Raw genomic sequence first — 27,385 nt, forward strand, 5'->3', positions numbered from 1 at the left:
ACTGACCCCCACCCCGTGCTTGTGACACAGGGGAAGGGGGCTGCCGAGCTCCCCCCCCACTCATGACATGGGGGCAAATGGCTGCTGAGGCCTGGCACGCTCGTGACACGTGGGTAAATGGCTGCTGAGACCCCCCACGCTCGTGACACGCGGGCACAGGGCTGGTGCGGCGAGCGGGTCCCGGCTCGCTGCAGGGACAGGTCTCGGGAGACAACAGCCTTGTGCACCTTTATTTCATATATAGAGATATATATATATATATATATTTCTTTTTGTAAAAGAGCTATAAATCGATAGAAAAACCAGTGGGTGGGGGCCAGCCGGCTCCTGGCCAGCCGGCGCGGCGCTCCGGGCCCCGGGGGTGAGCGGGACCCCCCCTCCGCGGGATGCCTCTTCCCTGCCCTCCGAACCGCCCCGCGGCGGGACGGGATGCTCCGGGCGGCTCCTGGGCGCCGTAGTGCAAGAGAGGCGGCGGCAAGGCCACCGCCGCGGGGGCCGGCGCGGGGTCCCCGGGATGAGGGCGTGCTCCGGCGCCGGCGGTGATGGGCGCTGGGGACCGGCCGGGCTACGACTTGCCCTCGGCGGGGTTGTACTCGGTCTCGCCGGCCGACACCTGGGAGATGCGCCGCGTGGAGCGCCACAGCCGCCGGTGGAACTGGCCCGTCCTCACCTGGCGCAGGGGTGGGATTCAGCAACACCAGCCCTGTTCCCGTCCCCATCCCCATCCGTATCCCCATCCGCATCCCCATCCCTTTCCCTATCCCCTTTCCCCATCTGCAGCCCTATCCTTTTGCCCTGCCCCCTCCACATTCCCATCTCATCCCCTTCCCTATGCACATCCCCATCTCCTTCCCCACCTGCCTGCCCTTCCTCTTCCTCTTCATCCCATCCCATCCCCAACCCACACCAATCCCCACCCCTGCATCCCGCGCCCCATCCTCATCCCATCCCGGGCCCCTTCCCCTTCTCTATCCCATCCCATCCCCATCCTTATCCCCTTCCCCATCTGCATCCCCTTCCCCATCCTTTTCCCCATCCCCTTTCCCCATATGCTTCCCCATCCTCTTCCCCTTCCCTATCCACATCCCCATCTTCATCCCCATCTCCTTTCCCACCTGCCTGCCCTTCCCCTTCCCACACCAATCCCAACCCCTATCCCTTCCGCATCCCACTCCCCAACCCCTTCTGCCACCCCTTCTCCATCCTCGTCCCATCCCTGGCCCCTTCCTCTTCTCTATCCCATCCCATCCCCATCCCTATCTTCTTCCCGATCCTCATCACATCCACCTCCTCTTCCCCATCCTCATCCCCCTCCCTGTCCCCATCCCCTTCCATTTCTGCATCCTCATCCTCTTCCCTATCCCCTTCCGCATCCCACTCCCATCTCCTCCTGTTCCCAATCCCCATCCCAATCCCCTTCCACTTCTGCATCCTCATCCTCTTCCCCGCCCCCTTCCGCATCCCACCCCCATCTCCTCCTGTTCCCAATCCCCATCCCAATCCCCTTCCACTTCTGCATCCTCACCCTCTTCCCCGCCCCCTTCCCCATCCCACCCCCATCTCCTCCTGTTCCCAATCCCCATCCCAATCCCCTTCCCTTGCCCCCTTCCCTCCCCCATTCCCCATCCCTGGCCCCTCTGGTCCCCCTCTGCCCCGCGGAGCAGGAGCGCAAGCAGAGCGCCCCGCTCCAGCCACACGCACGGAGCACAGGGACATGCGAGGCCACCACGAGGCCACCACGACCTTCTCCCAGTCCTGCCGGCACACCGAGGGCCGGCACCGAGCCCTCGGAGGCAGCGCCGGCGGCCAGGCCGGGCCGCGTTTACCTCTGCGGGCTGTCCCGCCCCCACCACGATGAGCTTGCCGTCCTCCAGCCCGACCAGGATGTGGCTCTTCTCCTTGGTGACGGACACGCTGTGCACGGGCACCCGCATGGGCACGGGTGGCACTGCTGCCCGGAGGCTGCAAGGGCGAGAGGATGGGCGCGTCGCGCCCTTCGGATGTCACCACCGGCGCGGTGCCCGTGTGCCAGCCCCGGACGAGGCCGGAGCAGGAGCTTCTACCTCTGCAGGTCGCGGATCTCCAGGCCGCACTGCATGGTCCCCAGCACCACGAAGTCCTCCGTGACGCACATGGCCGTCACCTGCTCGTCCAGCGGCACGGAGGAGAGGTGCTTCCCGTTGACCGAGTAGAGGTGCAGGGCGAACTTGTCCTGAAGGAGAAGGAAATGGGGACTGGGGGACCGGTGGGGACGGGGACTGAGGACCAACGTGCAGGATGGGGACAGCAGAGACCCTGCAGAGCCAAGCGGGGCCAAGGCGCACAGTAAGATGATGGAAAAGGAGGGCAAAGTTGCGATGGAGGTGGCATCTCGCCCTGGCTCGGGAAGGAACTGGGGACGGGACACTGCCCTCTCCTGGAAGAGGACTCCCCGGAGTGAGGTGGCGCTGGGCATACTTGGGGTGGAGGTTCTCCATCGCGCTGGAGGACTCACCTTCAGGGAGGACCGCTCGCCCACGGCGGTCTGGGCGATGATCTGCCCCTCCAGCCCCACGGCCAGGCTGGAGATGGCAGTGGGCAGCGAGCTCTCGCTGGGCGGCCGCAGCGACTTCATGAAGAGGCCCCGGCGCACGGTGTGGATGATGATGGTGCCGTCCTGCGAAGGACGGCAATGTGGCTCCAGCGCTTTGCCGGGGGAGGAAAAGCGGAGGGAGGAGCCGCGCCGCCCACCCTCGGCTCACCTTGGAGCCCGACACGGCCATGTCCAGCTCGGTGCTGATGGCGACGCACGTCACCTCGTCGTCGTGGCCGTAGAGGACCTGGACGGGCTTGGGGGCCAGGCCGCTGGAAAAGCCACCCTGGCCAAGGAGAGACGGAGACCTCAGAGGTCCGGATTCAGCAGCGGAGCTGGCCAGGAGCCACCCGGCAGGAGCGAGGGACCCCGGAGGGCTCGGGCACGGAGCTGCCCGGTGCGGGAGGAAGGATGGGAGCCGGCGCCGGCTGCCCGGTACCTGCTGCAGGACCTGCCACACCATGCAGGTGGTGTCGCGGGAGCCAGAAATGAGGTAGATGCCGCACAGGTCGAGCGCCAGGCAGGTGACGACGTCTGCGGGGTCGGCGGAGAGACGAGGGGTGACCACGAGCCCCATCCCACCAAGGATCCCACCAGGTCCCCAGGACCAGAGACCCCGCGGACACAGCCCTGTCGCGGCTCCCCGTGCCGGAGGCTGCCGTCGCCGCGCCGCACCTATGTGCCGTGTGATGTGGCCGACCACCTTCCCCTTGGCCAGCGCGGTGACGCGGAGGCTGTTGTCCCAGTGGCCCCCGCTGAAGAGCAGCTTGCCGTCGGGCGACACGGCCAGCGTGCGGGAGGACAGGTCCGCGCCGGGGGCGAAGGGGCCCTGCAGAAAGCGCTGGGTCCTGCTGGGGAGGACAACGGGTGACGGTGGCAGAGCCGGCATCGGCACCCGCTCCTCGCCCACGCGCCCCATGGACCTGGGGCACCCGGAGAGCTCATGCAGCCAGGCCAGTGTCCGTACAACGCCGGAGCCACCCCGGGAAGGGACGAGGGGCCGACCTCACCGGGCACGCGTTGGACTCACTTGGCGTTGGAGACGGTGGGGTCTTTGGTGAAGCTGAAGTAGTTGGAGATGTTTTTGTCATAGGGCAGCCAGTTGTGGGTCCCCAGCAAGCCATTGGCGCTCACGGTGACCTGGGGAGAGGTGGAGATGGCAGTTGCGTGGGGTAGAGCTCCTGCTGCACCTGGGAGCTTGGTGAGCAAGCACCCGTGTCTTGACACGTGAACCCATGCCTCAGTTTCCCCGCTGGGCACAGGACTAAGCCACGGCCCGTGAGCAAGCCCCGCACTCACCAGGACGTCGGGGGATCCCTGAGTGATGAAGGAATGGGCCTGGTTCTTGGGGACCACGGCTTGCACCAGGGCCACTCCATCGCTGATGCCCTGCAGGGAAACGGCAGCTGGTCAGTGCCCTCCTTGCCGCCAGCCCCATCCCTGAGCCCCCCAGGTCTGTCCTCCTGCCCGGAGAACTACGGTCCACCGTTTCACCCCGTGTTGCCCGGGGTGGCCCTCACCTCCACGAAGAAGGACTTGAGCTGGCCGAGGTTCTCAAAGACGTTGGGCGAGTGGGTGTCGAGGCGGGCCAGGCGGCGGGCCGCGTTCTCGGCGGAGAGGCGTGCCGGATGGGGCTCCTGCCGGGGCGAGAGGATACTCATGAGGACGGGGACATCCCATGGCCTGGGATGGCCATCCAGACGCCCACCCTCCCCATCCAGACGCCCACCCTCCCCATCGCTACCTTGAGCAGCTGGCAGGGCGTCTGCCCGAAGTTGCTGATGATGCCCTCCAGAGCCTTCCTCTGCGTCTCGTCGGCGATGGCGTCCAGGTCCACGGCCCCTGGGGATGGCGGCGAGGATGGGGATGGGGACAGGGACGCGGGCACGCGCCCCCCTGCCCACCCCGGCCCCACAGCTCACCCTCGTAGGTGCAGTAGTAGAAGACGTTGAGGGCCTCCACGGCGGCCGGGCCCCGCTGCTTGTAGCCGAAGATGAGGTCGATCCACTCGTGGAGGTGGGCTGAGACGTACTCCGACTCCTGTCCAGAGGCAGGGCGTCAAGCGCCGCCCCCCAAATCCCACCTGATGTGGGAAGCCAAGGAGAGGGGGCGCTGGGAGAGGGCCGTCTCACCAGGGCTTTCCGGTGCTGGTAGATGAAGTCCTCGCGGGAGCGGGCCCACCGCGGGAGCACCACGTCGCTCACCTTGTCGTTGGACATCTGCAGGCAGCCCAGGTCGAAGCCTGCGGGAAGAGCCGGCAGCGGTCGGACCCCCGCGGTGCCGGGGCAGAGGCGAAGGCGCCCCACACGGGCCCTGGGGCCGCCCCGTACCGTTCTGGTTCTCCAGGAATTCGGGGAAGTAGAAGAACTCGGGGATGAGCTCCTTGACGTCCACGGGGTTCTCCATGCGGGCTTGCCACGCCGCCGGCACCGAGTGGAACTGGCGGTCCGAGCAGTCGAACCTGGCGGCACAGGGAGGCCGTCGGCACCCGCCGGGCCCCCGCGGGCCCCCGCGAGTGGCTCCGGGGCGGCGCGGCGCTCACCGGCCGCTCTGCAGCTGGATGTGCAGCGTGGTGAAGGGCTCGGTGCGGATCAGGTAGTGCATGACGCCGGCGGCGTTGGAGTAGTGGGTGCCGTAGTGGAACTTGTCGATCATGCCCGTGGGGTCCTCGAAGCTCTCGTACCTGGGGGGGCGACGCAAAGGGTTGGGCGGGAGCCAAGAGGGGCCCAACTCGGCCCCTTCCTCTTCTGCGGTGGTGGCGTGGGCGCTCACTTCTCCTTCACGTCCTTGGCGTGCCTCTCGTTGGCCACCCCGATGGGCTTGGACAGGTCCCGGAACACGGCCGGGTTGCTGAGGTCCAGCGTTTCCGAGACGTAGTCGCGCAGGATCCAGGGGAACTGGGGAGCAGAGGGGATGCGGGTGATCACCCCAGGGAGCAGAGGGGGATCGGGGGTGGCCGTGGCGAAGGGTCCTTACCACGGGGTACTGCGAGAGGTCGTTGTAGGTGCGCCCTGCGATGGTGTTCAGCTGCATGAGGTACTCGAAGTTGGAGATCTCCCGTAAAACCCATTTCTGGACCAAAAAGAGGGCAGCTGAGGGGCGGGATGGGCGTGGGAACAGCATCCCAGCAGCGCAGGATGCTCTGTACTGCACCGTGGGGACATCACTCCGCACCCCATGCCATCCCCGGCATCCTGCCATGGGGGACATGGGGCACAGGGCCACCGCTCCTCTTTGGGGGGACACGGCGGTGACGCTGGTACCTGGGTGAGCCCTGAGGCCTTCAGCAGCTCCTGGGGCGAGCGGCTGCTGCAGTAGATCTGGTTGGGCGGGCGCAGGCCGAGGATGCTGGAGTACACCTTATTCCGCACCTGGGAGACAGAGGCGAGAGCGTGGAGCGCTCCCGGCTCGCGGCCCCCATCCCGACGTCCCTCCAAGCGCCTGGGCCTCGGCAGGGTGGGCTTTCAGACAACGCGACGCCCTCACCTTTTTTTTGAAGTTGACGAAGTAGTTGGCCTGGTCGATGAAGAAGAACTCCAGCGCGGAGCGGCGCAGGTTGTAGCGGCGCAGGTGGACCTCGCGGAGGTGCGACAAGGGGCGCTTGAAGTCGTAGCCGATCCCTGCCGGAGGGGAAGCACAAGACCGCACTGAGTTCACCGTCTGCCCTGGACCCCCGCGCATGTGCCCGGTCGGGACGGTGCAGGAGACCTGGGACCACTCAGGAGCTGGAGCTTCGCCCCATGGACCGACTCGGGTACTGGGACAAGCCTGCTCCAAGCAGAGCCACGCCGAAAAGGTCAGCACCCCGGGGAGATAGGGGTGGGGGCTTCATCGACCCCTCTGCTGCGGGGATCCACAGCCATCCCCATGTGTCCCAACGTTTCTGGGACCAGCTGTGAGCGCTGGCAGGGATTTGGGCTTTTGCGACCCTGTCCCTGTTCCTAACCCATTGCGGCCAGGTGCCCTCTTGGGACGAAAGCGCCCCGGCGCGTGCCGGTACCTTCCTCTGTCTCCTCCTTCTCGCTGCTGCCGTCGTAGAAGTAGATGTGCTGGGTGGTGACCTCCAGGCGGCCAGTGATGACGGCCACCGTCGTGATGAGCTCGCAGTCCTCCGAGATCACCAGCTTCTCCCGCTGGCTCTGCTCCTTGGGCTCGGTCCTGGGCAACACGGGGCGACCGCAGGGGTGAGGAGCCCCCGGCCTCACACCCCACCATGCCCCACCAGTGCAAGCGACCCAAGGCTCCAGGTGGCCAGAGGCAAAGGACACGACCATCCTCGAGATGGTGACACGGTCCGAAAACCACGGTGTGGATGGGGAGGGCAATAGGGTGGCCGTCCTCTCCACCGGCCTCGCGGCAGAGGACAGAGGCACTCACTGGCTGTCCAAGACGGGCAGGTCCTCCTCGGCCAGCTGGTCGTCGTTCAGCTCGCTCACCTTGGCCTCCTTGGCCACCGCAAGCGGGAGGGACTCAGCGGGGCTGTGGAGGTGGTCGGCTCCTGCAACGAGCGGGGTCGGCTCAGCCCACGCCGGACACGTTACCCTCCGTCGTGGCGGCCCATGGCCCGTCCCCGCGTGCCTCCCTCACCCAGGTTGTCCCGCAGGGCGCTGGCCTCCAGGTGCTGGTCGAAATTGAGGTTGGGCACCAGCTTCAGCCGCATGCGGGAGTAGGTCTCGGCGCTGGAGAGCTTCCAGCGGGTCTCCGGGGGGTTCCTGGGGGGAGCAGAGCGGGGTGAGCCGGCCCGCGGCCCCGGCGTGGGGTGGGCGCGTGGGGGGGGACGGCGGGCACTCACCGGTCGGCCCACGCCGAGCGCGGCGAGGCGAGCAGGCGGCTCAGGCAGCGCCACTGCTTGAGCACGGTGCTGTGGTGGTTGGCGGCCTGCTTGAGGACGTTGGCGTGACGGGCGTTCTCGGCCTTGGCGCGCTTGGCCGACGGCTCCAGGACCAGCTCCTGCGGAGAGAGCCGCGAGGGTGAGACGCCCCGGCGGCCGCCGGCCAGGAGCCCGGCCCCGGGATGCTCACAACACCTGGAACATCTGCCGGCTCGCTGCCTTGTCGCGCTCCCGCCGCAGCGCGCTGCTCATCATGGTGTCGTAGCAGGCGTTCCAGAAGTTGGACATGTGGTCGTGGCTCTTGGCAAACGTGTCCATCTCGAACTGCGCCATGGTGGGCTGCACCTGCCGGGCGAGCCGGGACGAGAAGGGAAGCGTTTCCGGGGTGTTCAGCGAGGAACGGGTGACAGCCCTCTCCCACCATCCCCAGGGCACCCACGTGCTTCTCGATGAAGCCCCTCCACTCGGCGGTCTTGCAGAAGAGCTGGAAGTCCTCATAGAAAGTGGGGCTGCCGTTGGTGGGGGGCAGCGAGGGCAAGAAGTGCTGCAGCCGCAGGCTCTCGTAGCACTGGTCCATGAGCGTGCGGATGATGGGCACCAGCCAGGAGAAGGCCTCCGACTTGGCGTCCAGCGAGCGCCGCAGCGGGGTCTCCAGCTTGCCCAGGAGGTAGCAGGCCGTGTCCTTGCGGGGCGCCGAGGCCGTCTGCAGCAGGCTGTGCAGCTTCACGTACGCCAGCGAGTGCAGCTGCGGGGGGGGGGGGGACGCAGGCCGGGGTGTCAGGACGGGACCGCCACTCCCACCCGGTGTCCCCCCATCCCTGGGGGATGCCCCCGGCCGGCGCGGCACACCTGGGGGTCCTGCAGCATGATGTAGCCCACGAGGATGCGCAGGCCCGTCTGGGCCATCTCCTTGAGGTCCGAGGTGCCGTTGGCCAGGTGGTACCACACGCCCAGCTTGTCTAGCAGGCTGCTCACCCCCTCGTAGATCTGGGGGGGCAGAGGGACAGGCAGAGTGAGCCCCCGGCCGTGGCACCCTGGGGACACCAGCTCTGCAGCTGGCTGGGTGCGAAGGCAGGGGCCTTTCCTGATCACCCGTCGTCTAGCGGCTTCCTCCAGCGGCCAGGAGCCCTGCTTTGCTTGGGCAGGGTTAGGGTTAGGGCTTCGGGTTTAGGGTTAGGGCTTAGGGTTCAGGTTAGGGGCTAAGATTTGGGTTGGGGGTTAGGGTTAGGGTTTAAGGTTAGGGCTTAGGGCTTAAGAGTTAGATTTAGGGTTGGGGTTAGGGATAGGGTTTAGGGTTATAAATTGGTGTTAGGGTTTAGATTCAGGTTTAAGATGCAGGGATAGAATTCAGGGTTAGGGTTGGGCTTAGGGTTTAGGGTTAAGGTGTAGGAATAAGGTTTAGAGTTAGGGTTTGGGGTTAGGGGTTGCTGTTATGGGTTTAAGGTTAGGGCTTAACGTTACAGGTTTAGGGCTAGAGTTTAGCATTATGAGTTTAGGGTGAAGTTTAGAGCTCAGGGTTACGGTTAGAGTTAGGACCGTGTCCCGGGTCACCTTCTCGCTCCACAGGGCCTGGTTGTTGTGTCCCTCGGAGAACAAGAAGTCCTGGAGCAGCCGCAGCAGCTTGAGGGCGTTCTGGGTGAGGCCGGGCAGGGCGGCCGGCGCCGACTCCTTCAGGTCCGTGAACGCCGACTCCAGCATCATCTCCAGGAGGCTGTGGGAGAGCCAGCGGCTTGGCAAAGAGGAGCAGCACCGTCCCCTTGGGTGGAAGGGCAGAGACGGCGCCCGGCAGCCGCTCACCTGCGCTTGATCTCGTCGGGGGGCCGCACCAGCTCGCAGGCCGTGCCCAGCTTGGTGAGCACCGAGAAGACCTGCCCACGCTCCTTCCAGGCTGCGTCGTCCCAGCCCTCCACCCCACGCCACGTCACCGAGAAGATGATGTTGGTCAGCAGGTTGCACAGCTCCTCCTCGGGCGTTTGCTGCCGGCAAAGAGAGCATGAAGCTGGGGCGCCGACGGGGACCGAGCTTGGTGGGTACCCGGCTCGGAGAGCAGATCTCCAGGTGCTGGCGGGATGTTTCGGGCTGCCCCACGGCGGTGGCTTACCTGGGGGTTGCTGGTGTTGGAGATGTTGTCGCAGGGCAGCGCGTCCTGGTAGCTGCTTTCGTCCAGGACGTTGGAGAGACTCGAGCTCTTGCGAACTCGCAGCCCCGGGAAGGGCTTGAAGGTCTCCAGAGGCGATGGGGTGTCGGGGCCACTGGCTGGTGTCTGGTTCCCGCTCTCTGCCGTGGCGATGGAGCTGGTGCTGGCGAGATCCAGCCCCAGGTCGAATGGTGAGGTGGAGAAGGGTGAGAGCGGCTGGTAGACGCTGTCGAACGGGAGGCCGTCCCCGGCGGGACCTTCCCCGTGGTCCCCGGGGTTGGAGGAAGAGCGGCTGGCCCGGTCCGAGGAGTCGAAGGACTTGAAGTTGTAGGAATGGAAGGACTTGGTGCGGCCGGTTGGGGAGATGGAGTGGTCGGAGAAGCCCTCGGAGAACTCGTGGTCCGAGGCCTCGTAGCCCAGTGGCAGGAAGACGTCCAGCTCCTGCAGGTCGGTGGGCGGTGGGCTGGCGTCTCCTGGCACCTCCTTGCCGGCCTCCTTGCCGGGGGAGTCCGTGAGCCGGAGGAGCTCGAGGCAGCCGCTGTTGCCCGAATTGCTGAGGCTGCGCTGGCGGGACTCGTAGGACTCCTTGACGTAGAGCTTGGTGAGCGTGTCCTGCCAGCCCGCCAGCTTCGCCAGCTGCTTCACCATGTCGTGCTGGGAGTAGATCAAGTGGAAGAGCTGCAAGCGGAGGGAGAGAGAAAGCAGACAATGTCGTCACAGCTCAGGGCTCCCCTCGGGGACAAGGGACCCTCTGAGGGACGGCAGGTACGTGCTCCTGCCCGGCACTCATGGGCTCTGCTCACCTTACGGCAGATATCGAGCCGGACGGTCAGCTCGGCGCGGTGGGACAGGTAAACCACGGCCACCAGGTCCTTGTAGTTGGGGGGGTCTGTGGGCAAGGAGAGAGAGTGGTTGTGGGTCCTCCTGTACCCCAAAAGCCACCAAAGGGCCCCGGACCTCCCCTGAACAGCCCAGCTGGGCACCAGCCCCAAGATCAGCTGAGCACCTTCAAAAGCGGACAGTGGTGGACCCACAGCAACCACCCCACCACGGCACGCATTTCAGATGGCACCAGGGGCCGGAGCCAGCGTGCTTGCCATGGGGCACGCGGTACCTGCGCCGAGGACCTGCTCCGAGAGGCAGCGGAAGAGCAGCATGGAGCTGGGGATGTCGCTGAGGCAGGCGATGAGCCCCTGGTAGCCGATGTCCTTCAGCTTCAGGCGGTTCTTGCTGCGCTCGGGTACCTTCTCGTACTTGAGCATCTTGTAGAGGATCTGGAGAGGCGGAGAGGGGTGGAAGGGCACGAAACCCCACTGGCGCAAAGCCCCCGGCCGCGGGGCTGCCGTGGAGGACCTGGCTCACCTTGAAGACCCTTTCTCGCACTTCATCCGAGAACTTCTTCTGCACCAGCAGCGAGAAGAGGACCTCCACGTTGCCTGGCTCGAAGAGGAAGGCGAAGAGCTGCTCCTGGGCGGACGAGCCCTTCAGCAGGCTGTGGATCACCTCCAGGGCCCCGCATACCTGTGGGCAATGGGGTCGGCTGCAGACCGTCTCCACGCGCCCAGCCACCGTCCGGGGCAGGACCACGTGGTGCCAGCCCGGCATCTTGGCCACTTTGGCCGGGACGGGCTCGGGCATGGCTCACACTGCTGCTAGGGCTCCAGAGGCAGCTCTGGACCAGCCGTGCAGCGAGCCTGTCAGTTCTCTGCACGCCCTGCTTGCTGGCTGGGGTTTTATCCCCTCCTGCTTGGCCAGCATGACGAGAGAGGGGCACGCGCAGCTCGGCAGGAGTGGCTCGTCACCGTACCTGCTGCTCGTCCTGTGCCGCGGCCACGTAGCTCAGCAAGCTCTGCATCTCCTCCGCGGAGAAGCTCCTGCAGAAGAAGTCCTTCACCAGGCTGAAGAGGGATGTCTGCACCGTCTTGACGTTGTCGGCCGCTGCGGGCTTCTCCCTGGGGGCGCTGGGGGCAAGACACGCGGGGGCTGGGGATGGCCACAGCCACCACCCCTTCCTCGAGTCCCTCCCGTCGGGCTCTTCCTGCTCTCAGGACTGTCACCGGGGCCAGCAGGATCCCAAATCCTGCTAGAGGACCCTGCGGAGCTGGGGCAGCACCAGGGCAGCCCGGCGTGACCGTCCCCTGGTAGCATCTGCCCTGCGAGCCTGGGTCTCCTGCAGCGCACGGGCAGGCCAGGGCTCGCTGCGGGGACGCATCGCATCAGGCAGGAAAACAGCACGAGCTTGGTGCAGAAACTATGCTTTTTGAAGCTGCAAAATTCTCTAAGTTGGGGAGAATTCAACCAGGTTAGGGCTTGGTGGGGTCTGAGCAAACGGGCGAGGTGGCTCCCCGTGCGGCTGGCGGGACTGACGGGGGGCTTCTTGCTGCGGGATATTTTGGCTCTGGAACATTTGTGCAGTTTTGAAAAAAAAGGTGGTGCGGGGACAAATGCACAGGTGGAAAAACCCCGTGACAACGACCAAATGCAACATCACTGCTTCTGGGTCAGGACACCGCTGAGCTGCAAATCGCTGTGGGGCTGGAGGACTATTTGGGGAAGCAGCGTGAGGGGCTGGCCCTGTCCTTCCCTGCTCTTGGGAGAGAGCTGCTGGGGTGGATTTTGGGGCCGACGGGTTGCAGCACTCGGAGCGTTAGATGCTGTGTGGGATTTAGGGACGGGCTTGGGGCCACGGGGCGCGGGAAGTCCTACGCCCGCCTTCGCCGGCCCCGTGGAGGCTGGAAAACCCGAGGTGCCCAAACCTGGCCCCTCGCCCCTTGCTCACCCGTAGTACGTCCGGATGGAGTCCAGGATGTACTGCACGCCGTATTTCTTGCGGATTCGCTGCTTGTGGTCCTTGACGATGTTGGCCAGGTACTGGATGTGACCTGCGGGCAGAGGGGACGGAGCAGACCCCAAGCCGCAGGTCGCGCGGGCGGCGTGGGGAGCCCGGCGGGTGCCGGAGGGCAGCCCCAGGCTCTCACCTAAGCGCACGGCGAAGTCGCTGTTGCTCCAGATGCGGAAGTCGAAGAGGAGGTGCTGGTAGAGGAGGTGGAGCAGGAGGCCGCTGCCCTCGGAGGCCACCTGCTCCATGAGGATCTGCGAGGCCATCAGCAGGCTCATGTCCAGCCGCGGACTGGGGACCTGGCGAGGGCGAGAGAGGAGGCTGCATGCCCGCCCCACGGCTTTGCAACGCCCGGCCCCAGCCCCACGCTGCCCACGCACCTTCTGCAGCAGGGCACCGATGATGGCCGGCCCGTGGCACTGCACCAGGCTCTCCTGGTTCACCGGGTGGTTCTGGATGAAGTTCTTCACCAGCAGCAGGAAGGCAGCCACGCTGTTCCTCTCCAGCCGGCTCTCTGCAAGGCACGGGGAGCAGGCAAAATCCAGCGGGGAGCTGCAAACGCAGCTTCCCGGCAGTTCCCGCAGCGCTGACGAGCGCGCCCTCGCACAGGGCATCCTGACGACCCCGTGCGTTGTCTTGTATTTGGCTAAGGAGCTGCGCCTTCAACCCTCTCCACAAACTTTTCAGCTTGTTCACCTATTTCCCTCTAATTTGACTAGAAACCTCGGTTGCTACGAGCTGCTTGAAAATTAGCCGCTGGGTCGGGGAAGAGGGACTATTTCTCCTAGGAAGGGGAAGGCGCCTGCATGAGCCCAACCCTACTATAAGACACCAGAGACTCCACACAAAGATGAGCCAGAGGAAAGCAGGCACTGCTTGCTCAGGACTAATCTGCCTGTAAGAACATTGAAAGCTGGCAGCAAGGGGCTCACCTGAGGACTTGCCCAGCGGGATGAGCATGCCCTGGGCGTTCCTGGAGGACGTCAGCTCGGGACCCACCAGGTCGTTGGTCTCCGGCTCGTCTCCGGGCTCCTCCGGCTTGGCCACCACTTGCTCGAGCAGGGGCAGCAGCACGCCCATGCCGCCCACGCAGTTCACCACGTCCTGCAGGGGCAGGCGAGAGGCACGGCTTTGCCTTCGGCCTCGCACGGCAGCGTGGAGGAGGAGGTTGCGTGTGTGCCGGCCTCCCTCGGACTCATCACCCCGCGCGCCCGGCCCTGGGGACACCTGGGTCCTGCAGCCAGCAAAGGCTCTGAGCCTTCCTATATGATGAACACGAAACAGGCCCCCCAAAAAGCACCCGTTCCCCCGCACCGCTGCAGCCCAGCTCATTGGAGAGGGCGAGGAGGACACAAAACCTCCCCAAAACCCGGCCAGGTGGGTCCTCAGGGGAGCCAATGCCATGGAGCAGAGGTCCAGCTGGGGCTGGGGGACCCATCGTGGCCACCCGCCCCCCGGGAGCACCTGTGGCCAAGGCAGAGGGCCACCCCGCGTACCTTGACATCCCAGTTCACCACCCGGTGCCCCGTGAGCCGCCCGTCGAAGCCGTGGTTGGGAGAGAGGTCCAGGCAGATGTTGTTCCTGCAGGCCTGCAAGGGGGAACGTGCCCCCCATGAGGACACGGCACGTGGGGATGGGGTCCGGCCCCGCCACCCTGCCACGGTGTCCCTCACCTGCGGGGTGTAATAAAGCAACAGCTTGCTGCTGAGATCCCCGAAATCACCTTCCAGCTTCAGCGGCGACGTGACGTTCGGCCCTGGAGGGAGGAGAGAGGGTATCGGCCGCCGCGCCGAGCCCTCGGCCGCGCCCCGCCGCCGCGGCTCTCCCGCCCCGACGTACCCGCGGAGAAGAGCGCCTTGACCTGGGTCTGCTGCAGAGCTTCGTAGAAGATGGCCACGGAGCCCAGGTGGCCCTCGAGGGAGGTGGGGGTGCCCCACTCGGTGTCCTGGCTGCCGGCCGCCGCCGTGGCCACCACCCCCTCGGTGGGCGGCTGCACGGGCGTCCAGGCGCGGGCGCCCAGCGAGGCGGGGAAGGACTGCGAGCGGCAGAGCGCGGGGTGCGGGGCGCAGGGCAGCTCGGGCGCGTGGCAGGGCGGCGGGTGGGCGGCCGCCGCGGTCGTGGTCGTGGTCCGGTGCCCGGCGGAGCCGATGCAGCAGGAGGTGAAGGACTGCAAAAGGGAGCGGTGCCGCGAGCGCCGCCGGGGCACGGGGACAGTCGGACGCCGCGTTGGGGACGATGCCCAGGCGCGTGCTCACCTCGTGCAGGGACGGGAAGCGGAGCTGCGCCGTCTTCCGCAGGTGCCCGTCCGTGTAGATGTTGACGACGTTGTGGCCGAAGGGCCGGCGGCCGGTGACGTGGACGATGTCGACGCAGTGCTGCGGGCGCGCGGGTGGGGCGTCAGCCCGGGGCAAAGCGCCGGGGACGCCGGCCGGCCGCCCGCGGCGGGGCGATGCTCACCCAAGCCGAGTCGTTGAAGGCGAACTCCGGCAGTGCCACCGTCATGTAGTCCCGCTTGGTGCAGACGGCCACCACCAGCATGCCGTCGGCGGTGAAGAACGCCTCGAAGCCCGTGCCGCCGGCCGTGAAAAAGCTGTGGCAGAGGGGAAAAAAACGCACCGTCCTCATCCTCGGCAGTGGAGCTGCGGCCAGCCGGCCCGAGTCCATTGGGACGAGGACGGGGTGACCACCTCCAGGTCCATGGAGATGGGGACGGGGTGGCCACCTCCAGGTCCATGGGGATGGGGACGGGGTGGCCACCTCCAGGTCTATGGAGATGGGAGTGGGGAGGCCACCTCCAGGTCCATGGGGATTGGGATGGGGTGGCCACCTCCAGGTCCATGGAGATGGGAGTGGGGTGGCCACCTCCAGGTCCATGGAGATGGGGATGGGTTGGCCATCTCCAGGTCCATGGGGATGGGGACGGGGTGGCCACCTCCAGGTCCATGGGGACGGGGTGGACATCTCCCTCCAGGTCTATGGGGATGGGAATGGGGTGGCCACCTCCAGGTCGATGGAGATGGGAATAGGGTGGCCACCTCCAGGTCCATGGAGATGGGAGTGGGGTGGCCACCTCCAGGTCCATGGGGATGGGGACAGGGTTGGCCATCTCCAGGTCCATGGGGATGGGAGTGGGGTGGCCACCTCCACGTCCATGGAGATGGGGACGGGGTGGCCACCTCCACATCCATGGGGATGGGAGTGGGGTGGCCACCTCCAGGTCCATGGGGACGGGGTGGACATCTCCCTCCAGGTCTATGGGGATGGGAATGGGGTGGCCACCTCCAGGTCGATGGAGATGGGAATAGGGTGGCCACCTCCAGGTCCATGGGGATGGGGACGGGGTTGGCCACCTCCAGGTCCATGGGGATGGGGACGGGGTTGGCCACCTCCAGGTCCATGGGGATGAGGACGGGGTGGCCACCTCCAGGTCCATGGAGATGGGAGTGGGGTGGCCACCTCCAGGTCCATGGGGATGAGGACGGGGTTGGCCACCTCCAGGTCCACGGGGATGGGGACAGGGTTGGCCACCTCCAGGTCCACCAGCCCCACCTGTAGAGCTGCCTCCTCTTGGGCCCGGCCGGGCGCTCGGCGTCGCGGCCCGGCTCCTCGCTGAGGCACAGCCAGGCGTGGAAGGCGAAGGCGCCGCCGGGCCACTTCTGGATGGCGGGCACCATGATGCCGGCCATGCTGGGCGTCAGGTCGAAGGAGCGCAGCGCCCGCGCCGGCCCCTCGGCCCGCGCCATGCCCGACAGCGCCCGGATCACCGCCGCCGCGTAGGGGTGGGCCCCCCGGCCCCGCTCGGCCCGCAGCAGCCTCAGCAGCTGCCGCAGCTCGCCGGGCCGCAGCGAGAGGCTGCCCAGCGCCTGCAGCAGCTCCAGCAGGTTCTGGGCGCAGGCGGGGGCCGGCGGCGGCGCGGCGGCCAGGGCGGAGAGCAGGCGGCCCACCATGCCCGCCTTGACGCAGGTGAGGCGGCTGGGCAGCGAGGCGGCGCAGAGCCGCCGCAGCCGCCCCGCCACGAAGCCCTGCAGCTCCGGCGACGCCAGCTCCGGCAGCCACGTCACCAGCACCAGCAGCGGCTGCTCGTTGCGGACGGGCCGCGCCGGGAAGCGGCCGTGGTCGCCCTCCACCGCCTGCGGAGACACCGGTGGCCTTGTGTGGAAGACGGCTCGGCGTCGGGGAGAAAAGCCTTTATTTGGCCCGTTCCGCTGAGGAACGCGGCTCGACGCCCCGGGAAGACCCCACGGCCCCGTCGCCCCGCGGGCGCCCGGCCTCACCATGTCGAGGAGCTCCTGGAGCAGGCGCTGGCTGGGCTGGCCCTGGCTCTTGAGCACCTCGTAGAGGTGCGAGTAGCCGATGCGCTCCTTGAAGACCTCCTGCAACGAGCGGCGTGGAGGCGTGAGGGTCCCGCTCGCCTCGCCGGCGCCCGCGGTGGTCTCCCTTCTCCGAGCGGCACGAGAAACGCTCCAACCCGGCCGCGTCCCGGAGCCCCGGTCCCCACCGCCGCCCACCTTCGCGGAGGGCGAGTTGCTCATGATGGAGGTGAGCACCGCGACGGCGTGGACCGCGACGGCGTCGGCGCTGCCCTCGAAGACCTGAGCGGCGGGGAGAGACGGGGTCAGCGCCGCCCCGGCCGGGCGGACGCGATGCTCCCTCCGAGCGCCGGCTCCGGGCGATGCCCCAAGGGAGGACGGGGCGGGCGAGGATGCTGCGATACCTCCAGGGGCTGCAACGGCGCCGGGAGCTCGCCCGGGCCTTCGTCCGCCTCCGGTTTACTGCCGAGGTAGAGCTGTCCGAAACGGCGCCGGGAAAGCGGCGCCCAGCCGCGGAGGCAGGAGGGGAGAGAGAGGCGGAGAGAGGGTTAAGCATCCGCCGGCCCCCGATGCCCGCGGGGGGCATCTCCCGGGAGCATCCCGGATCCGCGGGGCGTTAAACCAACACGAGGGACCGGCATCCCAGATCTGCAGGGCATTAAACCAATGCAAGGGACCGGCATCCCGGATCCCCACGGCATTAAACCAATGCAAGGGACCGGCATCCCAGATCTGCAGGGCATTAAACCAATGCAAGGGACCGGCGTCCCGGATCTGTGCGGCATTAAACCAACGTGAGGGACCGGCATCCCAGATCTGCGGGGCATTAAACCAACGTGAGGGACCGGCATCCTGGATCCACAGGGCATTAAACCAACGCAAGGGACCGGCATCCCGGATCAATAGGGCATTAAACCAACATGAGGGACCAGCATCCTGGATCAACAGGGCATTAAACCAACGCGAGGGACCGGCATCCCCGATCCGTGGGGCATTAAACCAACACGAGGGACCGGCATCCCGGATCTGCGGGGCATTAAACCAACGCAAGGGACCAGCATCCTGGATCCACAGGGCATTAAACCAACGCGAGGGACCGGCATCCCAGATCTGCGGGGCATTAAACCGATGCAAGGGACTGCCAAAGGGAGAAGTGAGGACGGCGCCCGGGAGCAAAAGCGGGGATGCGCGGTGGGCAGGGGGACGGTTGAAAGCTGCTTTTTGGGGGGGGGGGATCGGTGGCGGCGGTACCTTGCTGTTCTGGATGAGGCGGATGATGTGCTCGAAGCAGTTGTTGCTGAGGAAGACGGCTTGCAGCACGGGCCGGTCGTCGCAGCGCAGCATGGCGGGGATGGCGTCTGCGGCGGGGCGGGCAGCGAGCTGGGTGCCGCCGAGCCCCCCGCCGCGCCGACGTCCCCTTTGTCCCCCCCCCCCCCCGAGCCACCTACCCAGCATGTGCACGCGGCGGGCGACGAGGGCGGCGGCGCGGCGCGGGCAGGCGGCCGGCTGGTCGGCGTTGAGCACGGTGAAGTAGCCGTGGAGCAGGGCGCGGAGGGGCCCGGCGCGGGCACCGCCGTGCAGCACGTGCACCGCCGCCACGGCACTGCGCAGCGTCAGCTCCAGCAGCCGCGGGGCCGCCGGGGCCCCCGCGCCCCAGCGCCGCAGCACCAGCAGCAGCACCTCCGCCGAGGCCGGGGTGACGGCCGCCAGCGCGTTGCGCTGCGGGGAGCGGGGCAGAGCCCCCAAAACCCCTCATTTCGGCCCTTCCGGCTGTTCCTTCCCCGTGACACTCCCCCCGCATCCATCCCAGCCCCTAACGAACCGACTCGGGCTAACGAAGCCCCCCCGGCCGGCTCGCCGGCCCCCGCCGCTACCTTGTCCCCGGAGAGGATGGCTCCGAAGAGATGGATGAGCCGGAGCTGGAGGGCGTCGGGGAGCTGCACGCCGGCCTGGAAACTCTCTGCAAGGACGGGAGAGGAGACACTCAAGGTGGGGGGGAATAAAACCCCCTAATTCCCTTTCTAGTCCCCCCCCAGCCCCGAATCCCACCCCAGTTTGGGGCAGACGCTGCGGTTCAGACACCACCGCGCACTGCTTGCTCCGCCGGAGGCTTTGCCGGCACCTGAGCACGGCCAAACTCATGTCACTTGTGGAGCTGCGAATGCCCCGCGGAGCCCAACGCCACGGTGACGGGCTCCCGGACCTAAAATCGGCCCCGGCGCGGGACGGGGGATTCCCGGCAGGCCGTTGGACGGGGGCAGGCGGCTCCTCGGGAGTTTTAGGTGGTTTTTGCGGCCCTCTCGGGGCTGCAGGGTTCAGGCCGCAGATCATTAGAAAGTCAAATCGCGACGCCCAGGGCTTCCCGGCGACGGCGGCGAGCCCCGGCCGGGCTGTATTTTTGCAGGGAGCCACGCGCCTTTACGCACGCCCACTGCCCCAAATCCGCCCCGCGGGTCTGATCTCAAGTCCCTCCATCCCCAAAAAAGGGGGAAATATGATGCAACAGCATCAGGAAACCCGGGCTCTCCCCGGCTGTAACCGCGGGAAAAACCGGCGGTGCCGATCGGAGCGGCGTCTGCGGAGGAGCTGCACCGCTGTTTCCTCTCTCGTTCCAGCCTGCGCTAGGTGATTTTAATAAAACGTACTATTTTTTAACGTGGAAAAACTCAGGTCTCGACCTCGGGAGGGGACGGTCCCGGGGGATGCCGCTGGCCCGGACGTGCCCTGGCCGGTGCTGGGGTTATCCCCGCCGCCGCGTAAAACCCGTGTATCTCCCGCAGACACGCGGCGGGGAGAAAGATGCTCGGAAAATAAAGAAAAGAGAGGAGCTGGCTGTGGCAGGAGGCTGGGGACGCTCGCCCCGGCTCTCCGGACCTTGCTCAAAAGCCCGGGAAATCACCGCTCGCTTGGCCTAAAAATTCTTGTAATTAACCCCCGCAAGGGGAAAAAGCCCCTAGAGCTGACGCCGACCGGCTCTGCTCCTCTGCGGAAGCGGATGGGCTCCGAATTCCCCCAGAGAGGGGGAAAAGGGTCCCTTGCTGCCTCCCCTCTGGAGGTCCCTCCGACGGGGACAGGCTGGGGCGGCAGGTCACATACCTGCCCCAGGGTCACATACCTGCCCCGGGGCCATATACCCGGTCCAGGGCCATACATCTGACCCTGGGGCCATATACCTGTCCCTGTGGTCATATATCCACCCCAGGGCCATATACCAGCCCCCAGGATTATATACCTGCCCCTGGGGTCATAGACCTGCCCCTGGGGTCATAGATCCACCCTGGGGCCACAGATCCACCCCGGGGCCATATACGTGCCCCTGGGGTCATATACCTGCCCCTGGGGTCATATACCAGCCCTCGGGGCCATATACCAGCCCTCGGGGCCATATACCCACTCCTGTGCCATATACCTGCCCCTGGGGTCACATATCCACATACCAGCCCCGGGGTCATATAACAGCCCCTGGGGTCACATATCTGCCCCTTCCTTGGGACCATATACCCACTTTCTGGGTCATATACCAGTCCCCAGGGCCATATACCTGGCCTGGGCCATATACCAGCCCCTGGGCCATATACCTGCCCGGGTGCTGCCCGCAGGAGCACAAAACCCGCCAGAAACGGGTACCGCCGCGCAAACGGGGCTGCGCCGCGTCGCGCCAGGATCCGGCCCGCGGGAAAAGCACCGGCGCCGGCACCTACCTTGGAAGAAGGTGATGAAGTCGGGGGGCAGCGCGGCCGGGGCGAACTTGTACTTGCTCTTCTCCGTCACGCTGACCACTTCCCTGGAAGCAGAGCAGTGTCGGCGTCGGCGTCGGCATCGGCATCGGCGTCGGCATCCCGCCGTGCCGCCGCCGCTCACCCGCTCAGCTGCCGCCTCCACGTCTGGTAGGGGTCCAGGAGGCACTCGCAGAGGTGCAGCGCGTAGGCCACCACGCTCTCCAGCTTCGCCGGGTCCGGGGCGCTTTGCAGCTGCCGGGGGAAAAAAAACCACCCCACGGGGCGCGATGGACGCCGCGGCACCGGCACGAGAAGCACCGCGCGGCCTGGAGCGGTGCGGGAGGCTCACCTTGGGCGTGCAGGCGCGCAGCAGCCCCAGCACCTCCGGGACGAAGCCGGGCGTCTTGTCGCTCTGGACGTTTTCCAGGTTCCTGGGTGGTGGGAAAGCAAAGGGGAGCGGAGAGGGGCGAGCGCCGGGTTTCGGCATCCCGCACCGCCGCTCGTCCCCGGGCGACCTCCCTCCTGCCGCCCAAGAGCAGGAAAATCCCGGGGGCGGCGGAGGAGCCGGATTGTTCCCAAACTGGCCCTTTGCCAGGGCTAAATATAAAGGCGGCATCGGGCGGGAGGCGCGGGATGGGGACGAGCCCCGGTCCGGCCTTATCTCCAGCTTGCAGGCGGGAGGAAACCCGAAAAAAATAGCTCAGCGGGCGGAAAAAGCGCCGGCGCGGGGGGATTTAACCCCAAAACCGCGTGGTTTGTTGCCTCCGCGGCCGGTCCCCGGGATGCCCTACCTGGAGATGATGATGAAGAACTTGAGGAGGAGGAGGGCCTGGGCGAGGGGGGCGGCGGGCGGCTCGTCGCGGCGCACCTGGGCAGCGCACTGGCTCAGCTGCTGGCTCAGCACCTGCAGCACGGCGCGGGGCAGCAGCGGGATCTCCGACGCTGCCTCCTCGGGCCTGCCGGCGAGAGCGGCGTTGGCGGCCGGGTCCCCGCGGCGCCCCGTTCCCGGCCCGCCGGCGCCGCTCACCTGCGGGGCTCCAGCGAGTGCACGCCGATGACCTTCTCAAAGTTCATGACGAAGGCCTCCAGCCACTGCTGCAGGTAGCCCAGGTCCTTCTGCAAGGGCGGCGGCGCTGAGCGCACGGGGCCCCGCTCCCGTTTCGGGGCCCCCCCCGCCAGCCCCGGCGCCGGGATGGAGCGGGTACCCAGGGTTTGGAGCCGCCGGCCAATCAGCACCCAGAGCATCCCCCCGCCGGCCAATCAGCACGCGGCACATCCACCCGCTGAGCTGCTAGCCAATTGGCACTCAGAGCATCCCCCCTGCCCTGAGCTGCCAGCCAATCAGCACCCAGAGCATGCCCCCCACCGGCCAATCAGCACCCAGAGCATCCCCCCTGCTCTGAGCTGCCAGCCAATCAGCACCCAGAGCATGCCCCCCACCGGCCAATCAGCACCCAGAGCATCCCCCCTGCTCTGAGCTGCCAGCCAATCAGCACCCAGAGTAGCCCCCAGCCAATTGGCTCAGGAGCACCCTGCCCCCTATAGACAGGTGTTGGCCAATCAGCGACAAGTGTAGGGTGGACCCCCTCTTCCCCCCCGAAGCTGCTGGCCAATCGGCACTCAGAGCATCCCCCCTGCCCTGAGCTCCCGGCCAATCAGCACCCAGAGTAGCCCCCAGCCAACTGGCCCAGGGAGCGCCCTGCCCCCTATAGACAGGTGCTGGCCAATCAGCACCCAGAGCATCCCCCCACTGAGCTGCTAGCCAATCAGCACTCAGAGCATCCCCCCCGCTGGCCAATCAGCACGCAGCACATCCCCCCGCTGAGCTGCTAGCCAGTCGGCACTCAGAGGACCCCCCCTGCCCTGAGCTGCCAGCCAATCAGCACCTACATCATCCCCTCCTGCCCTGAGCCGCCAGCCAATCAGCACCCAGAGAAGCCCTCAGCCAATTGGCTCAGGGAGCACCCTGCCCCCTATAGACAGGTGTTGGCTAATCAGCAACAAGTGTAGCACAACCCCCCCCCCCCCATAGACAGGTGCTGGCCAATCAGCACCCAGAGCATCCCCCCTGCCCTGAGCCGCCAGCCAATCAGCACCCAGAGGAGCTCACTGCCTTGGGAGCCCCCAGCCAATTTGGCTGCTGGCCAATCAGCACCTAGCAACAGACCGGCACCCAAAAAGCTGGCCAATCAGCACGCAGAGCAGTCCAACACTCCCCTCCCCCCCCCAGAGCAGCTGGCCAATCAGTCCCCGGAACAGCCCAGCCCCCTGGAGCTGCTGACCAATCAGCACCCGGAGCAGCCCCAACCCCCTGGAGCTGCTGACCAATCAGCGCTCAGAGCACCTGCCCCTACGAACAAGCGGCAGCCAATCAGCAGGCAGCGTGCCGGCTGGCGGGGGACGGCGGGCGCAGGCAGCCGGCACCCAGCGCCGTTTCACAACCGCGGGGCCGTGCGGGTTGTGCAACAGCGTGATCCACACCCGGCCTCCGCCGCACGCGCACAGCCGCGCGCCCCGGGCACCCCGCGACCCCCTGCACCCCTGCGGCACGCCGGGGGGACCCGCGTCCCGGCGCATCCCGCGCAGCACCCTGGGACGTCCTATGTCCCTGTGCAACCTCTGCAGCACCCTGGGGCGACCTGTGTCCCCGGGCACCCCGCGACCCCCTGCACCCCTGCGGCACCCCGGGGGGACCTGCATCCCTGGGGACCCTGTGTCCCCCTGCACCCCTGCAGCACCCTGGGGTGACCTGCGTCCCTGGGCACCCCGCGACCCCCTGCACCCCTGCGGCACCCCGGGGGGACCTGCATCCCCGGGGACCCTGTGTCCCCTGCACCCCTGCAGCACCCTGGGGTGACCCGTGTCCCCGGGCACCCCGCGACCCCCTGCACCCCTGCGGCACCCTGGGGTGACCCACGTCCCCGTGCACCCTGTGCAGCACCCTGGGACGTCCCGCGTCCCTGCACATCCTGTGCAGCACCCCGGGGTGACCCGCGTCCCCCTGCACATCCCGTGCAGCACCCCGGGGTGACCTGAGTCCCCGTGCAGCACCCCGGGGTGACCCGCGTCCCCCTGCACATCCCGTGCAGCACCCTGGGGTGACCTGAGTCCCCGTGCAGCACCCCGGGGTGACCCGCGTCCCTGCGCATCCCGTGCAGCACCCTGGGGTGACCTGTGTCCCCGTGCAGCACCCCGGGGTGACCCGCGTCCCCCTGCACATCCTGTGCAGCACCCCGGGGTGACCTGAGTCCCCGTGCAGCACCCCGGGGTGACCCGCGTCCCTGCGCATCCCGTGCAGCACCCTGGGGTGACCTGTGTCCCCCTGCACATCCTGTGCAGCACCCTGGGGTGACCTGTGTCCCCGTGCAGCACCCCGGGGTGACCCGCGTCCCTGCGCATCCCGTGCAGCACCCTGGGGTGACCTGTGTCCCCCTGCACATCCTGTGCAGCACCCTGGGGTGACCTGAGTCCCCGTGCAGCACCCCGGGGTGACCCGCGTCCCTGCACATCCTGTGCAGCACCCCGGGGTGACCTGAGTCCCCATGCAGCACCCCGGGGTGACCCGCGTCCCTGCGCATCCCGTGCAGCACCCTGGGACGTCCCACGTCCCCGCACACCCTGTCCAGCACCCTGGGGTGACCCGCGTCCCCCCGCACCCTGTGCAGCACCCCGGGACGTCCCGCGTGCCCACGCGGCACCCCGCGCACCCGCAGGGACCGTCCCCTCCCCAGGGCCGTCCCAGAGGGACACCGGCCACCCCGTCCCCCGCGCGCCCGCTCCAGCCCGGCTCCTTCGCTCCGGCGGAGCCGAGAAAAGGACCAAACCCGGCGCCCTGCCGAGGCCACCGGCGTCCCCAACGCGTCCCCAACGCGTCCCCAACGCGTCCCCGCGGTCCCCGCGGTACCGGGCGGCGCGGCGGCTCCATCGCCGCCGGGGCAGGTGGGCGCGCGGTGGCCCCGGCCGAGCTGCTGCCGCTGCGGGAAGAGGCGGGGGCCGGCGGAGGGGAGGGGACGCGCCAGCGGCAAAACCGCGCGGCGGCGGCGGCAGCGGCGGCTTATTTTCTTTTTTTTTTCCGAGTTTTTTTTTTTTGGTTGTTTTTTTTTAAAGGTCTTGTGTAAAAAAGAGAGAGTCAGGAAATGCCAAGTCACTCGGAGCCCCAACGACATTTCCTCCCGCGGCGCCTCGCGAGGGGCCGCTCGGAAGCGAGGTCGGCATCCCGCGGGGCCCGGCCGGCACGAGCATCCCGGCGGCTGCGGGAATCCCAGGAGCATCCCGGCAGCCGCGGGAACCGTGAGCATCCCGGCGGCTGCGGGAATCCCAGGAGCATCCCGGTGGCTGCGGGAACCGTGAGCATCCCGGTGGCTGCGGGAATCCCACGAGCATCCCGGCGGCCGCGGGAATCCCACGAGCATCCCGATGGCCGTGGGAATCCCACGAGCATCCCGGCGGCCGCGGGAATCCCACGAGCATCCCAGTGGCGATGATCCCGAAACAGGACACTGCCTGGGAGCTCGCGGGCGTTGACGCCTTTCCCCGGCGTTGGCCGTCAAGCCGGGAATTCACGGCGGGGGATTAATTAACCGCCAAATCCGGCGGATCACCTGGAGCCGGGAAGGGAAACCGGTGCTTTATCCCCTGGCAGCCGGAGCGCGGCAGGCCTGTCCGGCCCCGCTCGCTCCGGCGGGTTATCCCGGGTGCTGCTGGCTGCATCCCGGCGGGAAGGAGCCGCTGCGTGGCCCTCGCTGCCGGGGAAGGAGGTGCAGCGATCCCGGCCTGTGGCCTGGAACCTGCTTCGTGGGGGCAGTGATCCCATGGGAGCGGGGATCCCCCATGGGAACGGTGATCCCGTGGGAGCAGGGTTCCCCGTGGGAGCGGCGATGCTGTGGGAGTGGTAATCCCCCATGGGAACGGTGATCCCATGGGAACAGTGACTGCCCGTGGAGCGGGGATCCCATAGGAGTGGGGTTCCCTGTGGGAGCAGTGATCCCTCATGGGAGCAGTGATCGATCCCCTGTGGGATCAGCAATCCTGTGGGAGCAATGATCCCCTGGGAGCAGTGGTCCTGTGGGAGCAGTGATCCCCTATGGGAGTGGCGATCCCGTAGGAGTGGAGTTCCGTGTGGGAGCGGTGATCTCGTGGGAGCAGTGGGGTTCCCTATGGGAGCAGCGATCCTGTGGGAGTGGTGATCCCCCATGGGAATGGCGATCCCATGGGAGCAGGGTTCCCCATGGGAGCAGTGACGACCCGTGGGAGCGGGGATCCTGTAGGAGTGGGATTCCCTGTGGGAGCGGCAATCCGTGGGAGCAGTGATCCCCCATGGGAACAGTGATTCCCATGGGAGCAGGGTTCCCCATGGGAGCAGAGATCTCCTGGGAGCAGGGATCCCCTGTGGGAGTGGAGATCCCGTGGGAGTGGAGATCCCCCATGGGAACGGTGACCCCGTGGGAGTGGCGATGCCCCAGGAGTGGTGATGCCCCGTGGGAGCGGGGTTCCCTGTGGGAGCAGCGATCCCTTACAGGAGCAGCGATCCCCTGTGGGATCAGCAATCCTGTGGGAGTGATGATCCCCTGGGAACAGTGATCCCATAGGAGCAGAGTTCCCCATGGGAGCAGTGATCCCTGCGGCAGCGGTGATCCTGTGGGAGTGGCAATCCCCTGGGAGCAGTGACCCCCTGGGAGCAGCGATCCCTCATGGGAGTGGTGATCCCCGCGGGAGCGCTGATCCCCTGTGGGATCAGCAATCCCTTGGGAGCGGTGATCCCCTGGGAGGAGTGATCCCCCATCGGAGTGACGATCCCTTGGGAGCAGCGATCCCGTGGGAGCAAGGATCCCATGGGAGCAAGGATCCCCCGGGAGCAGTGATCCCCCGTGGGAGAGGGGATCCCCCATCAGAGTGGCGATCCCCCGTGGGAGCAGGGATCCCCCGGGAGCAGCGATCCCCCCGGGAGCAGCGATCCCCCCGGGAGCGGGATCCCCGCGGAGCGCCCGGGCGGCACCTGCCGGCCGCCCCTGCCCGGGAGCCGCGGGGCGGTGGGAGCAGCCGCCTCCCGCCCGGACAAAGCGGCGGCGGCGGCGCCCGGGCCGAGCGGCAGCGCGGGGGCCACAGCGCCGCTTCGGGCACCGGCCCCGCGGGCCGAACCGAGCCGCGCCGAACCGGGCCGAACCGCGCTACACCGTGCTGAACCGGGCTATACCGTGCCGAACCGCGCTGTAACCGGGCCGAACCCGGCTATACCGTGCCGAACCGGGCCGAACCGCACTGTAACCATGCCGAACCGGGCTATACCGTGCAAAAGCGTGCCGAACCGGGCTATACCGAGCGATAACCGGGCTATACCGTGCCATACCGTGCCGCACCGGGCCGAACCGGGCTATACCGAGCTAAAACCGGGCTATACCGAGCTATAACCGGGCTATAGGAAGCTATCCCCGTGCAGAACCGGGCCATACCGGGCCGAACCGGGCCGAACCGGGCTATACCGAGCTATAACCGGGCTACACCAAGCTATCCCCGGGCCGAACCGGGCTATACCGAGCTATAACCGGGCTATAAGGAGCCATCCCCGTGCCGAACCGGGCGGAACCGGGCTATACCGAGCTATAACCGGGCTATAGGGAGCCATCCCCGTGCTGAACCGGGCGGAACCGGGCTATACCGAGCTATAACCGGGCTACAGGGAGCCATCCCCGGGCCGAACCGGGCCGAACCGGGCTCACCTTGGCGAAGTAGAGCATCCAGAGCTCGTAGAGGCGCTCGCGGGAAGCCATGCTCCGCCGGGGCCCGGGCTCACGCGGCTCGGCGCTGCCGCCCGCGCGGGGCCATGGCCGGGGCCCGGCGCGCGGCGGGGCGGCGCGGGGCGGCGCGGGGCTCGGCCCGGTTCGGCCCGGTTCGGCTCGGCGCGGCTCGGCTCGGCGCTCCCCGGGCGGCCCGGGCACCTGCGCGGCGGCGCCGCTCCCTCCCCGCCCCGCCCCTCCGCC

At 67.4% G+C, this 27,385-nt stretch overlaps 1 protein-coding gene across 2 annotated transcripts; it reads right to left on the reverse strand.

Moving 5' to 3' along the window:
* Window positions 1-216: 216 nt before the first annotated feature.
* On the reverse strand, window positions 217-27,375 carry NBEAL2 (neurobeachin like 2). 2 transcript variants are annotated; one of them, XM_064505638.1, is made up of 55 exons: window positions 27,125-27,375; window positions 21,436-21,524; window positions 21,200-21,364; window positions 20,758-20,839; window positions 20,551-20,660; window positions 20,391-20,473; window positions 18,564-18,649; window positions 18,138-18,408; window positions 17,941-18,047; window positions 17,094-17,165; window positions 16,888-16,971; window positions 16,654-16,752; window positions 15,929-16,509; window positions 14,837-14,969; window positions 14,635-14,754; window positions 14,219-14,546; window positions 14,053-14,135; window positions 13,876-13,968; window positions 13,312-13,483; window positions 12,760-12,893; window positions 12,519-12,678; window positions 12,320-12,422; window positions 11,348-11,501; window positions 10,903-11,061; window positions 10,655-10,814; window positions 10,344-10,429; window positions 9,505-10,218; window positions 9,201-9,379; window positions 8,955-9,114; window positions 8,253-8,390; window positions 7,843-8,148; window positions 7,599-7,748; window positions 7,365-7,522; window positions 7,160-7,284; window positions 6,950-7,070; window positions 6,573-6,730; window positions 6,059-6,192; window positions 5,836-5,943; window positions 5,549-5,644; window positions 5,345-5,469; window positions 5,115-5,255; window positions 4,903-5,033; window positions 4,705-4,814; window positions 4,495-4,612; window positions 4,317-4,414; window positions 4,093-4,209; window positions 3,872-3,961; window positions 3,603-3,712; window positions 3,248-3,423; window positions 3,012-3,106; window positions 2,742-2,858; window positions 2,495-2,656; window positions 2,064-2,212; window positions 1,827-1,962; window positions 217-670 (listed from the first exon to the last, which is right to left on the reverse strand). In XM_064505638.1, the coding sequence occupies exons 1-55, from the start codon at window positions 27,173-27,175 to the stop codon at window positions 566-568; spliced, it is 8,292 nt and encodes a 2,763-aa protein (XP_064361708.1). In that variant the 5' UTR covers window positions 27,176-27,375; the 3' UTR covers window positions 217-565. The 2 variants fall into 2 exon arrangements, with proteins under 2 accessions (XP_064361708.1, XP_064361710.1); XM_064505640.1 differs by having other exon boundaries at window positions 3,248-3,420; window positions 27,125-27,374.
* Between the last annotated feature and the right edge of the window lie 10 nt (window positions 27,376-27,385).

Source organism: Dromaius novaehollandiae, chromosome 2 (assembly GCF_036370855.1).
Source record: "Dromaius novaehollandiae isolate bDroNov1 chromosome 2, bDroNov1.hap1, whole genome shotgun sequence".
In the NCBI taxonomy this organism is placed as follows: domain Eukaryota; kingdom Metazoa; phylum Chordata; class Aves; order Casuariiformes; family Dromaiidae; genus Dromaius; species Dromaius novaehollandiae.

Bases quoted from the DNA above. Each gene is read 5' to 3' on its own strand.
- NBEAL2 (XM_064505638.1), bottom strand. From the start codon at position 27,175: ATGGCTTCCCGCGAGCGCCTCTACGAGCTCTGGATGCTCTACTTCGCC. The intron at 18,650-20,390 runs GTAGGTGCCGGC...CCGTCCTTGCAG, and splicing joins CTTCATCACCTTCTTCCAAG to AGAGTTTCCAGGCCGGCGTG. The intron at 12,423-12,518 runs GTGAGAGCCTGG...CTCTGCCCGCAG, and splicing joins CGACTTCGCCGTGCGCTTAG to GTCACATCCAGTACCTGGCC.